This window comes from Paramisgurnus dabryanus, chromosome 13, assembly GCF_030506205.2.
Source record: "Paramisgurnus dabryanus chromosome 13, PD_genome_1.1, whole genome shotgun sequence".
NCBI lineage: Eukaryota > Metazoa > Chordata > Actinopteri > Cypriniformes > Cobitidae > Paramisgurnus > Paramisgurnus dabryanus.
The window spans coordinates 14,025,455-14,043,464 of record NC_133349.1 but is presented as its reverse complement, the minus strand read 5'-3'; the positions used below and the strand labels follow the sequence as shown (position 1 = coordinate 14,043,464).

Sequence of the window (18,010 nt, the reverse complement as noted above, 5' to 3'; positions counted from 1 at the left end):
GCAGATGGTGATCCTTCATCCAGAGTGAGATGTCACTCAGGCATGCTGAGATGTGGGCAGAAACCGTTGGATCATCAGCCTAGATTTGATTAGCCTGACTACGTCAGACTTTGTACTTCCGCTAAATTTCATTACTCAGGTCTCAAAACCACAGTTGAATCAACGAACAGAGGGCGGGCTGAGAGCCGTGACGTAGACGCTTAGCGCCGAATGTACGGTTGTAGTTTGTAGTGGACATGGAGGCACAGAAAGCTATTTGCTCTGTTGTGGAGAACCGGCACTTGCCAACTTAAGCCTGAACAAGAAAAGTGTTTGTTAAACATTTTGAATGGAGATTATGTTGTTGCCCTACTCCCGACAGGTTTTGGGAAAAGTTTAATTTATCAACTATTACCGATCTTCAGCGAGAAACTGTGTGCAGCACAGCTTGACGTGCACAACGATCGAGAAATCATGGAAGGGAATTTCATTGTTCACAGTTAATGGTGGAGGACGCATGGGCAAACATTCTTTGGTGACGTTCCTGATTAACCAGAAAAAAAGGTAGGAAGATTTAATTTACATATGGTTATGGCTGTCTGGTGGAAGAGTTTGAGAGGAGAGATGGGCATTCCTCCACTTAGATGTGAGTGGAAAGACACCGTAAGGATAGTGTTCAACTAGCTCTGGCCCGATTTACTTTACATAATCTGCAGAAGTCGTTCATAGCCATGTTAACTCCGGTATTTCGCTCGATGGGTTTGTTTTCACATCATACGTGTGTTTTACAGCAGAAATTCGATGCGGCTGAGCCGGCGCATAACGCACATCATATCCAAACGTTATGTGATTGGCTTACGTTTAGACCAATGATTTTAAACTTCAGACAAGCCCCTCCCATGAGAAGGAAAACGATTGTCAATTATGCCGAGACAGACTCTGTCTATGAAGCGAAGCAAAATAGCAGAGGATGGTTCTACCAGGCTAGGATTTGATTTGATTGGCCATCACATCATTTTGACTTTGAAGAGCACTTTTAGACTGCTGACTGAGGCAGCCAGATAGAGGTGATGTACAGTATACAGTTAGGCCTATAAGGAAGTTTTTTCATGACTGTTATTACACACTATGATGATCTCAGTGGTGTGCACAGCCCTGCATGAAAAATGGTACACATCTCAGTGTATGTTAAGCAACAATGCTGCAAAGCAACATTTTCTTTTGTTTAGACAATTGTTGGCATTGTTTTTTTCACCTGGTTTACCAGTCCCTCCAGAAAAACGCGATTGCATGATTCAACGCATAATCAGCCAAAGTCTTGGTTTACAGGAGACATCTAAGGGGGTGGGACTTGGAAAAGTTGTGGGAGGTATTGTGTATATGTTTATGTTTTTTTCATTCCAGCCTGCATGAAAGAAGCAGTTTGAGCATTATAAACAAAGATGTTTGAAAGGACCAGTCAGTCAACCAGGTTAACTTGGGCTGTAACAGCCTGAAGCAATGATGTATCATTTGGTTTTGATGAATCTCTTTCTAATGTTCACTCGGCTGAAGGAAGTGACAGAAGCCTCTCTGACAAAACCCAGCCTTCCAGAATCCACGGCTCCAGGAGACATCATCATCGGAGGGCTTTTTCCCATCCATGAGGCGGTGGAGGACAACACGAACTTATACAGCATCTCACCACCCCAGCGTTCTAACTGCAGCGGGTGAGTGCTCACTGTACAGGATTCAGCCATAAAGCTCTAATAAATGGAGATTGGGCTTTCTTTTTTTCAGATATTATATTTGGTCACCTAGAATCTTGATTTATATTTTATTTTGAGGGTCCAGGTTTGACATTTTCCTTTATTTCTAGTCATTGCAAGATTGCAAGTAAATTCTGAAGGATCCAGGTTGAGTCACCTCTTCACAATTTTGTTTCTCTCTAGATTTAGCAAAAGAGGTCTAACTCAGCCCTTAGCTATGATTCATGCTGTGGAAGTTGCCAACAGATCCCCTATGTTGAGAAATTTAAACATTACTCTAGGGTACCGCATTCAAGACACATGTTCTGATGTTACCACTACACTTTGGGCCGTCCAGGATTTTACACGGTCATCCTCAGCCTGTGATGTAGCGCCAAACTCTTCTCAAGGTGACAAACCCACCATGGCTATAATTGGGACCTCTTCCTCTGAAATCTCCATTGCTGTTGCCAGGGAACTTAACCTTCTACTAATTCCACAGGTAAGCTCTTTTGTTTCAGTAAAGCTCCGGAAAACTGCCCTGAGGTAATACGATTCATTCACTTGTCATCTGTGTACCTGTTGCAGATTAGTTACGCATCGACGGCCATCATTCTAAGTGACAAAAGTCGTTTTCCTGCTTTCATGAGGACTGTCCCCAGTGACGAGCACCAGACCAGAGCCATGGTCAAACTGTTGAAGGACAGGAAATGGAACTGGGTTGGAATTATTACTACAGACGGAGACTACGGGCGTTCTGCTATGGAAAGCTTTGTTGACCAGGCCGCACAGGAGGGAATTTGCGTTGCCTTTAAGGAAATCCTCCCGAGCTCGCTTGCGGATAAACAAAAACTTAACACCTTGATCAACCAGATTGTGAACACCATTTTAAATAACCCTAAAGTTAAAGTGGTGGTCTCCTTTGCTAAATCTGCTCAAATGAAAGACTTATTCAAGGGTTTGTATGGTAAAGTTTCTTTTAGGAGGGTGTGGGTGGCCAGCGATAGTTGGTCGATGTCTACAGATATTCTTGAAGAAGTGAATCTCACAGATATCGGAGATGTACTTGGGTTTACCTTCAAGAGTAGGAATGCTACATCGTTCAAACAGTTCCTTAAGGATTTACAGTTTGAGGATGAAAAAAATCTGAATTCATTTCTGAAGAAGTTTTTAGAAATTCCGGATGTAGGAAATATTACAGTGGCGGTACAGAAACTCCTAGAAAATACTAATCCAGAGATAGTCTTCAGCATTCAGCTGGCTGTCAGTAGTGTTGCAAAAGCTGTGGCTGAACTATGTGGGAAACGCCAATGCAAGAATTCAACAGATATCTATCCCTGGCAGGTACTTCACCACACCATTAGCCAGATTAAAACTTAAATTATTTTTAATGATTATATATTTTTCAGGAAAAAACATGTATAAACACGTCACAAATGTTTTTTTTTTCAGCTCCTTGAACAGATGAAAAACATCACCATTGAGATGGAGGGGGCAAATTACAATTTCAGTACAAGCGGCGACATTGATTTGGGATATAATGTCATCTTATGGCAAGAAAATGAATTGAAGAAAACTGTCAAAATAGCTGAATACGATATAATCACTGGCAATTTCACCTATATACGCCAGAATCTAAGTGTTTTTGAGGTGATATGTCTGTATTATATATTACTAATAATGATAGTTTTAGAGTTGTATATATTGTAGTATCTTAATAACTCTTTTTCTTCTCAGAATGTGATATCAAAATGCTCAAGCAGCTGTCAGCCAGGAGAGTTTAAGAAAACAGCCGAAGGTCAGCACACTTGCTGTTACGAATGCATCAATTGCTCCGAAAACTATTACTCCAACAACACAGGCAAGTTCCTTGTTGCCCAAACAAATTATAAATATATGTATATATACACACACATTACTGTGAAAAAGAAGGCCACTATCACCAGCTTTGTTGTTTAAGCAAAGTTTTAATGTCCATCCATATTTATTTGTCACAATTTTTTTAAGATACAAACAGAAATTACAAAAAAACAAACATGTCTTTTACAGGCATCAGATTAGAATTAGAAATCAGTGTTTCATTTCATTTTGGTTTAAGAGATTCTTTAGTTTCCTGCTATTGCTCAAGTGGAAGGGGAGTTTACCCTAAAAACTTGACACGCAGCTTATACTTTTTATACTACATACACATTTCCTGTATTTTCTGGTTTTATTCTTATGTAGAGACTGAGAAATAATTATATATGATCACTATACATTGAAAAAAAAACAAATTAAATGGTGGCATGGTGGCCTAAGATTTTTGCAAAGTATTGTATATATGAACAAAGAAAAATCGATAAAAATTATAATATTTATATATATATATATTTTAATCATTTTATCAGTGTTGTGTGACCCTGGCTTTGGAAACCCAGCTAGTCTTTATTTTACTTTATTTTGTATATAAAATCATCCTGTAAAGAACATTCTGTGAAAATAAAACCATGATTTATTTTATATTGACTGAGTCAGACCATGTAAAAGATGGAAATCAATGTGAAATCAATGACTGAATTTGAAACGTTGATGCTTCTTATTTTCTAATTAAATTATAAGACTTTAACCTGCACTCCTGCACTAAAAATGCTGGGTTATTTTAAAAAGTGTGGATTTCACAGACATTATAAATAACCCAGCAATTTTAGAGTGCATGGTTACATGTATGTTAATGTAATGCATCTATGCCAGCTTTAAACAGTCTGTATAAATATATACACCTCAATGCGACTTTGCAGTGTAATTATGGTACAAGATTCAATGTTCTGGTTGCCTTTTAATTTGAAGCCTATTTTATCTCAACATATGAATAAATGCTTCACTATTGCATTTCAGATATGGTCCAGTGCTACTCATGTGAAACAGATGAGTGGTCAAACTCTGGAAGCTCCGAATGTTACCCCAAGACTTATGTGTACTTTGAGTGGAATAATGGGTTAGCTATAGTGCTCTTGACCTTGGCTGCTTTGGGCGTCCTCTTCCTCTTCTTGATCTCTGCACTCTTCATCTATCAGAGGAACTCTCCTGTGGTAAAGGCAGCAGGTGGACCTCTCTGTCATCTGATTCTTGTTTCCCTACTGGGAAGTTTCGTCAGCGTTGTCTTCTTCGTGGGTGAACCGTGCCACATTACGTGTATGGTGAGGCAGGTGGTCTTCGGCCTGAGTTTCACGCTGTGCGTCTCATGCATCCTGGTCAAGTCTTTGAAGATCCTTCTGGCTTTTCAGATGAACTTGGAGTTAAGGGAGCATCTGACCAGGCTTTACAAGCCGTACGTGATTATCTGCATCTGCACGGGGGTGCAGGTCATCATTTGCACCGTTTGGCTGATCTTGCACCGCCCTTATAAAGACAGGGTGTCTAACCCCAAAGTCATTCTGATAAAGTGTAACGAGGGCTCAAACGTGGCATTTGGGGTCATGCTGGCATACATCATTTTATTGGCGCTAGTGTGTTTCAGTTTCGCTTACAAAGGCAGGAAACTTCCGCAGAAATACAACGAAGCAAAGTTCATTACGTTCGGTATGCTCATTTATCTCATGGCCTGTGTTATTTTTATACCTGTGCACGTTACCACAAGTGGCAAATACTTACCAGCTGTGGAGATGGTGGTTATTCTTATATCCAACTATGGAATATTAAGCTGCCACTTCTTGCCGAAATGTTACATAATCCTTTTTAAAAAAGAGCACAATACCAGAGATGCTTTTCTGAAAAATGTATACGAATATGCCAGCAGAAGTGCTGAAAACATCAGGGGTTTGAGGGAATCAGTCTATATTATATCTAATCCCCAACTTGTAGCTCCTGAGAATGCACCTAATGTTTCTGCACAAAAATAAAAACAAACAGTGACTTAAATGTAAACAATTCCAGGAATTAAAAGATCAGCAGTCCACCATCAGATTTAAGATATGAGATAATGGCATCTTTAGATCAAGAAAAGACTATGAACTCACGATGATGTTTAATCTGAATAAAGAACTTTAGAAAGCAAACAAAACATTTTTTCTGTTTGTTTATACTGTATATAATAACTGTATTTATAACTGTTTTAGTATAGCTAAATAAATGTTTAAAAACACTGAATCACAACCTGTCATATTTCCATATTTCCATCTTTTAATGTCATTAAACTAGAAACCGTGTTGTTATTTGGAGCTGTTTTAATTTAAATAATTTAGATGAGTCTCACCCTGTATGTTAAATTTAGGCTAAAGTCTCATAATCCAAATATGAGATTAGACTTTGATATCCATCATTGATTTCACATTTCAATCTTTGACGTTATATTTTCTGAGATCATTCTTTAAATTATGGATGATTTTATGTAGTAAACAGCGTATCACAAAAATTAGTATGCATTAGTATACTGCAAATTTGCATTTTTAATCAATCCACAAGCATCAGGTACAGGTTGCAGGCAGCATATCCTTCCAGACACCTGCCTAGTGTCAAATTGCTTACCTTTTTTTGCTCATTTCTCTCTTCATGTGTCATAATGACTCTCTTTGCCACAGGCCTAATGGTTCAGTGACACTATGAGAGAAACAGCGAGAGTCCCAGCGGCCATTTATCCACAATACTGTCATCACAGCTGTGACTGTCTGTGTGGGGTTGAGAACTGACACAAACCCTTTTATTAGACAAAAACATATGATCCAGTAACCTAAATACTGTACAATAAGGTTGTAATTGTTAACACTAGTTAATGCATTAGCTATCTTGAACTTATAGTGAACAATACTTCTATATCTTTTATTATTCTTAGTTTATGCTTGACAATTTTTTTTTTTCGTTATAACTGTTAACATTAGTTAATGCACTAAACTAACATGAATAACTGTATTTACATTAACTCAAATTAACAAAGATTAATAAATACTGATCAACTATCGTAAGTTCATCTAATGCATTTACTAATGTTAATAAACTTAAGTAATAAACATTACTTAACACTTAATGTAGTCCAGGGTATCAGTTTCATAGGCATTTATTTTTTAGAGGTATAGCTTTACATAGATGCTATCAAAATTTAATAGGTAGTGGTACCTTCTAAAAGCAAAAATATATCCCATTAAAAGACATTGAACTGCGTTAAAGACAGTGTGAATGCTGTTTTTAGCAGCCATGAGGACATTACAGACTGGAACAAGGTGTGCGAAAAGTTTTACTTGAAATATATTGCGCAAACATGCAACATCTGAGCAATAGAAATGTTGCAGCTGTTCAAAAAATGTCTTAAGAAAGCTGATGAGTCAATGCTTCATTGTTATTTGTGTGTAACGTCAGCTCTGACAGCAATGAGAACAGTGGGCGATAATTACCAATGGCATGTCGTCTTCATAGCTTTACAGTTTCCACGGTTTTCCCCTCTTCAAACTTGCATGTCCAGTTTTTATCATCTGAACGCTTATATTTTCCCCTCACTAAAATATACTTGGATATAATGATGTGTAATATTACACTAAAATTTGTAGATTTTCAACTATTTACCTGTAGGCTTGTTGTTAGTTGATAATCCCATAGTTAAATATTTGTTGAGACATATTTGAAATGATCTGCAAAAACACAATCCCAAGGAAAATGTAAATTGAAACCCAGGAGTGTTTGAAAACATGTTCATCAAAGGAAGTCACAGAAACTAAACCAAGATGGTTATGCACAATGTGAAGTTCAACAACTGTGGATCCAATTGCAGTTTGGAATTTTCTGTCTTTTTTTTACATAAATATGAGATTAAGAATATATGACTAAATATTAGGTTTTTAAATATCAGTCAATAATATATATCTGATTATCAGATTTTTGTCATATTAACTTATTTTCTGTATATGAGAGAATGTACAATAAAGAGTACAAGAGTTTCAAGAATATAATTTATATTTTTTTTAATGTCATGGCATTTTAAATATTAATTTACTTTTTATGAGATGTTTTAAACAAATAAAATATTTTTTTACTTATCACACAAAACATTTTAAACTTCTCAGACAGTATATTTAATTGTTTAGACAATTGAAAATTCTACAGCTGATGTGGATTTTCAAGGAAGCAAAACAGACGGAAATGCTTTGTCTGTTATGGCACGACTCTTATCTTTGTTGAGGCAGTCACACTTAACCCCACCAGGAGATCAGATGACATGAATGAAAACAGGAAAGTTTGATGTCTGCCCTTTAACCGCCACTAATGTCATTGAGGTTACCTTCAAGGAGAGAAATAAGAGCCAAACCACTTTGTCATCACAGTACACCTGATATCTGAATGTGTAAAAGAACATTTTATTTGCCTGTTTATTTTTCCATACGGCTTCACACAATATCAACATTTGTCCTTGAGTAAAATGATGACCTCCTCTATACTGTAAATTTGTACCAATGATAACTAAACACAAATGTATTTTTCTCTAATGCGATAAAGCAACCCAAACTTAGAAAACGTTGTACAAACATTAGAAATATTACAAAACTATTAATACATTTTACATTCTCAATGTTTTGTAAATATATGAACTTCCCATAATTCTTATTTATCTAGATCAATGTAAAACAATTACAGGTATGGGCGAAACAAGGAAGTAAATAGTCGCCAAGAAATTTTCTTCCATACAGGTTTATATTACAAACAGTGGTGGCTCGTGACTGCTTCTCTGAGGGGCGCAAATTCAAAATAAGTGTTCGGAGTGTCATGTGTGTCATGTGAACCATGTACATCAAGTGTTTTGTCAAAATAAGTGCCTGCTGCACACACGTCAAAACCTTCTATGATAAAAGAGACGCTCACGTTCACAAAACACACGCAAGACACTCCCTTAACAGTAAACTCTGATTATGCATGAGATTATGCGAGTATCTGGCAAACACAAGCGTTTCTTTTATCATAAACCCTTTAGACGGATCTGCAGTAGGCACTTATTTTGACAAGGCACGTAATGCACAAAGGATCACACGCCGAACACATATTTTGTAATAAGGAAACACACACATGACGGGCTACATACACTCACCGGCCACTTTATTAGGTACACCTTACTAGTACCGGGTTGGACCCCCTTTTGCCTTCAGAACTGACTTAATCCATTGTGGCATAGATTCAACAAGGTACTGTATTTTGGTCCATATTGACATTATAGCATCACACAGCTGCTGCAGATTTGTCGGCTGCACATCCATGATGCGAATCTCCCGTTCCACCACATCCCAAAGATGCTCCATTGGATTGAGATCTGGTGACTGTGGAGGCCATTTGAGTACAGTGAACTCATTGTCATGTTCAAGAAACCAGTCTGAGATGATTCGTGCTTTATGACATGGCGCGTTATCCTGCTGGAAGTAGCCATCAGAAGATGGGTACACTTTGATCATAAAGGGATGGACATGGTCAGCAACAATACTCAGGTAGGCTGTGGCGTTGACACGATGCTCATTTAATACTAATGGGCCCAAAGTGTGCCAAGAAAATATCCCCCACACCATTACACCACCACCAGCAGCCTGAGCCATTGATGGATCCAAATTTTCATGTTGTTGAAACCAAATTCTGTCTCTACCATCTGAATGTCACAGCAGAAATCAAGACTCATCAGACCAGGTAATGTTTTTCCCACTTCTACTGTCTAATTTTGGTGAGACTGTGCGAATTGTAGCCTCAGTTTCCTGTTCTTAGCTGTCAGGAGTGGCACTCGGTGTGGTCTTCTGCTGCTGTAGCCCATTCGCCTCAAGGTTTGACGTGTTGTGTGTTCAGAGATAATCTTCTGCATACCTCGGTTGTAACGAGTGGTTATTTGAGTTACTGTTGCCTTTCTATCAGCTTAAAACAGTCTGGCCATTCTCCTCTGACCTCTAGCATCAACAAGGCATTTGCGCCCACAGAACTGCCGCTCACTGAATATTTTCTCTTTTTCTGACCATTCTCTGTAAGCCCTACAGAGGGTTGTGCGTGAAAATCCCAGTAGATCGGCAGTTTCTGAAATGCTCAGACCAGCCCGTTTGGCACCAACAACCATGCCACGTTCAAAATCACTTAAATCACCTTTCTTCCCCATTCTGACGCTCGGTTTGATCTTCAGCAGATTGTCTTGACCATGCCTAAATGCATTGAATACCTGCCATGTGATTGGCTGTTTAGAAAATTGCGTTAACGGGCAGTTGGACAGGTGTACCTAATAAAGTAGATGGTGCGTGTACATGTTGTGAAGAACTTCGTATCGAGCGCCCACGGAAAAAGAAGTCACCGGCTGCCACTGATTACAAAGTAATTTCCTAACCAGTAAATTAAATTGAGGTGTTTAAAAAAAGAAAAGAAATAAATGAGAAATAGACAAAAAAGATTTGTTGTTCTACACGTAGGTTCGGATAAGCCTAAACATTCAGGTCTGTCAATCATCATTATGGGCAAATATAAGGCAGCCTTCAGGACTCAGAGTCCACCTGCAATTTTTCCGGCATCCCTCCTCCTCCCCATCTCCTCTTTCACTGTTCATTTTCTTCCTCTGTGCAGTTCTGTTGCAAGGGGGGATTGAACTTGGGTCTTGAGCCCCGGTCTCAAGTTCGCTCTCACCGAAGGTTCAGAGCTCAGCTGCAGAGCTCCCTTCAAGGACAGCAAGCCAAGTTTGTTTAACATTAATCATACGGATCTGAATCCGCAGGCGAACTATTGAAATGTAAATAAGTATTTTTCACTGGACATCAAATCCCTCACCCAAAAACATTTCCTTGTGTTTAATGTATATATAACATACACACTACTATTTAATGCAACATGATCTCACAAAGTTCCGTGGGATAGTCACGGAATTTTGTGCTCATTTTTCCGTGGCATTCTCACGGATCTCCGCATTTTTCCATGGCCCTGCTACGGACTGTCTTTTTCCGTGGCATTCTCACGGATTGGTTACTCAACTGCTTTTTCCTATTTTCAAACCATTTTCGCTTCGGTTTAGGGTTAGATTTGGTGTTTGCATTAGTTTGTTACTTTAACTATTGGTTTATACTATTTTTTCTGATTTATTCTTTTATATTTTCTAAACTTTAAACAATTGTCGCCTGGAGTTGGGGTTAGAGTTGGGTTTGGATAAGGATGTCATTTCATGTAAATCTAACCCTAAACCGAAGCGAAAATGGTAAGAAAATAGGAAAAAACAGTTGAGTAACCAATCCGTGAGAATGCCACGGAAAAAGACAGTCCGTAGCAGGGCCACGGAAAAATGCGGAGATCCGTGAGAATGCCACGGAAAAATGAGCACAAAATTCCGTGACTATGCCACGGAAATTCGTGAGATCAGGTTGATTTAATCTGAGCATTTATTATAATGTCAAACATTAAATCAAAATTTAAACCAGTGGCAAAGCAAACCAGTGTTTTGGTGAGATCAGAAACAACCCAATGTAACAAAATACTTTTCAATAAGACAATGATATCCTTATGTAATCTTGGTGATCATGTGAAACACTCTTAAATAACTGCATACAACGTCTTCAAGGACGCTTTAATAGCATCAGCAAAGCGGGTGACAGGGGAACGTATGCATGCTGGTTTCTGAACAACCGGACCTTGCCAGACCAGTTACTTTAAACAGCACAATAAATACACTTCTGTATCTTCTGTATCAGAGTCCCGGTTATTCTAGTAAATGTCACTTAAAAATAAATAATGTATAAGAGGCATGGCGGGCCCTCAGGATACATGCTTGTTTGTTAACAAACATGGGACAAGCAGTAGGTGTGATGGCACGCAGTCATATCAATCCAAATACATTCTTTGTCTCGCCAAACACCATGTCAGACCCTTGTGGTTTTTGCCACACATATCCATTTGCATAGAAGCATGTATACTCCACACGAGAAGAGAAATGTCTCAGAGCTGAAGGCTGGGCGCTTGTCACACGTTTGCCGATTGACTTCACATTTCTGAAGGGACATGGAGTAAAGTTAACCTAACAGAACACCAGTGCCAATGTCTAATAATAACAACAAGAAAAACAATAAAAGCTGGAGGTTTTTTAAACTAAAGGCTTTGAGCTTTGCCACTCTCCGCTTCATATTCTCTCACACAACAAGGGCGCTTGGAAGATGGGCAGGTTGTAAATGGATTTATTGGATGGGGTCAGCATCATTTCTGGTGAGAGCAGCTATAAGGTGCCCCGTTTATGGAGTAAAACCTGCACTGCAGAGAGGAGGGGGAGACTCTAGAAAGGATGGATGGAGAAAACAAGCCTGAAAGCTTGGCCAGCAGCACAGGATAAGGGTTAAAGCTGGAAACCCTCCATTGGTGCCTTAGGCTGCTGGAAAATACTGCCCCTGGTTCTGATCCACTTGTGGAGCGATGCTTTCATTGATATTTTAGCTGGTTCCTAGTAGATTTTATATTTGGATCCTACTTCCTCCTCCACGCCAAAGTAGTGCTCAATCAGGTCAAAGGCTTTCTGGTAAATCTCCTGGTTCTCGTGGCTCTGCAAGAACTCAATCTTGTCCAAACCTGGAGAGGGACATTAACAGTCAGTCACACATTTATAAAGCGTTCCAATTCATCCTAATTGTGATCCATTTGGTCAAACTAAATAAAGATATTTTGGACCTCACTTTGTGTAAAGGGAAAAAAAGGGAAAGAACTTGCACACAAAGCAGCTCAAAAACTGTCACTGTGATGTTGCATTGCATTCACTAAAATGAATTTAATTATTGTTACTGTCATCCACAGTGAAACAAACAAAACAGTGGTGCAGGGTTTTCATGAGCCACACAGTGATAAAAATCTCACGTTGATTAGAATAACCCCTACTGCCATCTTGTGGAGGTCCTATAAGTGCAGTTGGCTGGAACCCTGACTAATATGAAACTTTAGGATCCAAATATAAAATCTACCAGGCACTTGCTAAAATATCAATGAAAGCACTTCACAAACAAATGTATAATATTATCATAGAGTTAGACTAGGTAATGCATGTCTACCAAAAGCTTCAATAAGGACACAGTACGGGTTGATCCCGATTCCATTCTGTTCTTGTTCTCCTAGTCTGAAAATGTTCTTAAGGCCATTCAGACCTGCACAATATTGGAGTCCATCACCATCAGCAAGTCACACACGTGCTTTACGGTGTTCAGGGATACCAAGCACCTGTTTAGGCCCAATCCCATTTCTCTGTCTTACTCCTTCCCCTTACCCCTACCCCTTAGTTTTGCACGTTCAGGTGAGAGTAAGGCCCAATTGGGATAGCCCTTTCTCTCTCATGAACGTGCAAAACTAAGGGGTAGGGGGAAGGGGGAAGACAGAGAAATGGGATTGCCCTTACGAAAAAGAAGTATACTTCAAGTTCATTTTATTAATTATACTTAAGTAATGTTGGAGTATAGTTTTAAGTATACTATATGTAGTAAGTGTTCTAACATTTATGTTCTAGTAGTATACTTGTACACTGTAAAAAATCCAATTAATGAAATGTTGGACGGGCAAAAATATATAAGTTAAATCAATTTTTTTGTTTGAGCTAGTTGAGAAGACATATTATTTTAAGTCTAGATAAATCTGTGTTTAAAACATTAAATGAATGGTTATTTTCAATTCCAGTCAACATTCAGAATGGCTAATGTTGACTGAACTAATTAATACAAATCAGGTAAATATGTGGACTTATGACAGCTTTGTTTCCTGACAACAAAATGCTCCTAATACTACTGTTTTTTGGTCACAAAATGTAATTGTAAGAGTTGTTCAGGCGTGAATGTATGTGCTTAAAGTTTAAATATGCGGTCGGTTAATAAAGATAGCGTCTATTTAAAAGTGTGCTCGGACACTTTCGGACGGAGCTCCATATGAGCTCAATATGAGCTCCAGAAAATCATCGGCGCTTAAGTGCTCACACCCCGCCCAGCGCAGCCTCGCCTCGGCAAGCGCATCAGAAATCGACTGCTGGCTCTGATATCTCTGTGGCGTTTAAACGTGATTTAATTCATTTTAATTTCTCATACTTAACAATGAAAGGGTTATGTTTTAAATCATATTTTAGGATTGCACTTAATTGATATGGCTGTTGAGTGATGTTTCATATCTTTTACATTCGTTATAACCGGACTGCATGCGAATTTGAACTTCAGAGCTGAAGGAGCGGGTGGAGAAATAGTCCCAATATCATAACAATCTTAAATAAAACTTCTAAATATACCCGTGTGTGTACCCGTGTGCGCGCGCGTGTGTATGTATGTACAGTATGTGCGTGAATTTTTAATTTAAAATGTCTTAACTCGGAAGGATCTGGACTGGAACACAAGTCATTTCATCTGAGATCAATCCGCACCTAACAGCCTGAATCACTTACTGATTCACATGACACAAGTCAACAGCCGTTTCCTCAAGTTCACGTCAGGTAAGTGTTTGTAAATAAATGTTAATTTTAGACTATATTAATTGGCAAAGACGCAAATACTCGACGTTTTTGTAAAGATATAAGTTATATAAAGGTGTGTTGTGTTATGTGTCCGAGTTAAAGTGGAGCTATTTTAGTTAAGATTACCGGACAGGGTTTATTATTCCATCTAATTATAATTGGGACATTTTTACAAACAAACCTTATAAAATACAATACTGGCGTGCATTTTGAGACAAAACAATAGCACTCATATGTTTAGAGATGTCAGTATTTTAGTCAGTGATAAGTCCTGTTCGAGAAAACCGCCCAATAGTGTTTAATTCAATTACGTGTGATGTCTGAGGGAAATTTGGCAATTTTAGGGTATAAAGTCTTTCACCGTCAAGCTTTATTATATTAAACATGTTTTTATGTATGTATTTATATTCCTCTGTTTATCAAACCAGAGCGGTGATGATGTGGAGAGAGGCAGAGAGGGATACATGGCGAAAGAAGTTCTCCTAAATGGCCCTGGAGATGTTCTGACTGATTTTGGAGTGCTTTTGGACTGTTTTATGCCCTCTATTAAGAGAAGACTTAATTCTGTATGTTCAGTATGATAAGTGAATAAAGCTTTTGTTTTTATGTGACTGAAGTTAATTATTTGTTAACAACACCAGCATAAATTATTTGATAAATAATTTTAAAAAGTTTATTAAGTATTCCCAAATAATAAATATTAATTGAAGTAACACATAAAACATTGAGTAAATACTTAAAATTTAATTGACAGAGTCTTTGCTGTAAGTTTTTAAAGATTCAACTGATTAAAACATTTTAGTTGAATGAACTATAAAGCTAGTTGAGCAAACATACTTTTTTATATTTGAGTCAAAATTGGGCCAACTAAAAAACATCAATCCAGGTAACACTTTGGAGTCAGAAATTGAGTGAACGTAAAATTTCTGTGGAACTAGTTACTAAAAAATAATTCATTGAGCCAACAATTTATTTTTTACAGTGTAAGTGTACTGCTTGAATACCCCTTGGGACTAAATTGGCCCACTTTTAGTATATAGAAGTATACTTCTAAGTGTACTTAAAGTGTAAGAGTAGTCAACTTTAAGTGTACAATTAGTGCACAATTAGTTCTTCATTTGTACTGCAAGTGAACTCATGAGTATACTAGTAGTTTTCTAGACTTATACTTCAAGTGTGCATGCAAATGTTCTGTTAGTGTACTCTTAGTAAACTAGTAGGTTACTTATTGTGTGCTGCAGGTAAACTTCCAAGTGTTCTTTTAATATACTTTTAGTTAACTAGTAGTTTACTAGTCATATACTGAAAGTGTACATGCAAGTGTTCTGTTAGTGTACTCTTAGTAAACTAGTAGGTTACTTATTGTATACTGCTTGTGTAACAAAGCACTTTGACACTAAGGATCCATCTGCAGGTTTTTATTAAACACACTCATATTCCAACAAGCAATGTCAAACAACAGCAAACACAGCAATGTAGGGCAGGCAAATCTCGTAGTCATGAAACAGGCAAAAGGGTCAGGGCAGGCAACAAACATACAGTACTCCTAAACCAGGTAAAACAGATCAAGATTAATAAATACAGATAGATAAGCAGGCAGGTAAACCACTCAGCAATGACAGCCAGTACAAATCAAGACTTTGCACTGACTGAATGTTTTCAGAGAGTTTATATAGGCTGTCCAATGAGTTTCAGGTGGCAGACTAATCAGTCCAGGCATGCAGGATTATGGGAAATGGAGTCCAGAACGAAATTTAACATTCAGGGGGTTCAGCCATGTATATAGATATATGTATATACAACCTCAAATCAGAAAAAGTTGGGACACTGTAGAAATTGTGAGTAAAAAAGGAATGGAATAATTTACAAATCTCATAAACTTATATTTTATTCACAATAGAATATAGATAACATATCAAATGTTGAAAGTGAGACATTTTGAAATGTCATGCCAAATATTGGCTCAATTTGGATTTTATGAGAGCTACAAATGCCCAAAAAGTTGGGACAGGTAGCAATAAGAGTATAAAAGTTAAATTTAAATATAAGGAACAACTAAAGGACCAATTTGCAACTTAATTGTCAACATGATTGGGTATAAAAAGTGTGGCAGTGTCTCTCAGAAGTCAAGATGGGCAGAGATAGTCTATATTCTATTGTGAATAAAATATAAGTTTATGAAATTTGTAAATTATTCCATTCCTTTTTTACTCACAATTTCTATAGTGTCTCACTGTAGTGTCCCATTATATATATATATATATATATATATATATATATATATATATATATATATATATATATATAATTTTTGTATTTATTATAGCATATGAAAGATTTAGCTTCAAATTGAAAGTACAATTAAAAGGTACAAGTAAAAAATGTATACACAGGAACATTGTATTGTACTTTAAGTGCAATATATTTATATTTTTAGTATGATGTTAAGTTCACTTAAAGTAAAGTTGAGTAGTAAACTACTAGTTAACTAAAAGTATAGTAAAAGAAAACTTGCAAGTATACCTGCAGCACACAATTAGTAACTTACTAGTTTACTAAGAGTACACTAATAAAACACTTGCATGTACACTTTCAGTATGAGTACACTAGTTAACTAAAAGTATAGTAAAAGAATACTTGCAAGCATACCTATAGCACAAAATTAATAACTTACTAGTTTACTAACACTAAAGATTCTCCATAAAGATAATATACATTTGTACACTACATATACTTTCAAAATTTACTTAAAATAAACTGTTTCTAAAGGATGCTAAATAATGTATTTTATAAATATGCTGTCAGTGCATTATTATAATGATAACTTTAACAGATAAAGTATACCTAAAATAAACTTTAAAATAAGTTCAAATTAGTATACTTTAAAAATTGCACAGAACTTTAACTCCAAGTATATTTTTTAAATTATACTTTTAGAAAATATACTAAATTATAATAATTTTGAAATATGTTAAAAGTTTAATTGTAAGCAAATATGTTGTAAGCATACTTTCAATATATTCAAACATTTCTTTCTAAGTATATTTGTAATGTACTATTGCAAATTTAAATATACTTGAAATACAATAAAGTATATTTATTTTTCACCAGGGCTATTCATATGGCTTTTTGCAGCTTTCTTGATGTAGCTTTCGTTGTTGCATTTTTACTTTATACTTTTAAGTATATGTCAGTAAACAAGTATAGGCCAAATATACTTAGACATTTCGGTCAGTATAGGTCAAGTATACTTTAGTACAATTTAAGTATATTTCTGAGAAGTACCTAAAGTACATTTTAGAGAAGTACATAAAAAGTAAACTGAAACTATACTTTCTTATTTTAAGTTTAAAAGAAGTATACTTATAGCACACTTCAATAAACTTCTTTTTCGTAAGGGTGGGCCTAAACCATCTATTAGTATTTATTGTTTCTACCTACTTTTGAGTCGCTCGATGGCACTAAACAGCTATTTTACCTTGCATAAAACTAATTTTTCTCATGTTTTTAGTTAGATGGGGAGTGAGGGAAGTAAATTTTAGTGGAGCATGGTAGCTGATCTCAGTTATCAGCTGAAGTTCCAGATTGAGATCCCAATACCTCCTTACGGCCTGACATCGTCTTCTGGTCCACCCCTACTAAGACAGTGCTATTGGTTGAATTGACTATACATGAGAAGAAGGGATGGAGTCTGCATATGAGTGGATAAAGAGAAGTATACAGAAGTGGCAGCTGTGTGCCTTCAAGCTGAATGGAGGGCTCATACCTTCCCAGTGGAGATTGTTTACATCAGAGCATCTATCCAAAGGTTTCTGAAGTTGCTGGGCACCACCGGCTGTGATCTAAAGATGGCACTGAAAGATCTGGCAGAGGAGGTGGAAAG

General features: G+C 37.0%; 1 protein-coding gene across 1 annotated transcript; it reads left to right on the top strand.

Moving 5' to 3' along the window:
* Nucleotides 1-1,083: 1,083 nt before the first annotated feature.
* LOC135788884 (G-protein coupled receptor family C group 6 member A-like) lies at nucleotides 1,084-5,972 on the top strand. Its single transcript, XM_065298333.2, has 6 exons — nucleotides 1,084-1,688; nucleotides 1,911-2,208; nucleotides 2,295-3,050; nucleotides 3,159-3,356; nucleotides 3,444-3,567; nucleotides 4,581-5,972. The coding sequence occupies exons 1-6, from the start codon at nucleotides 1,480-1,482 to the stop codon at nucleotides 5,582-5,584; spliced, it is 2,589 nt and encodes an 862-aa protein (XP_065154405.1). The 5' UTR covers nucleotides 1,084-1,479; the 3' UTR covers nucleotides 5,585-5,972.
* The last annotated feature ends 12,038 nt before the right edge of the window (nucleotides 5,973-18,010 follow it).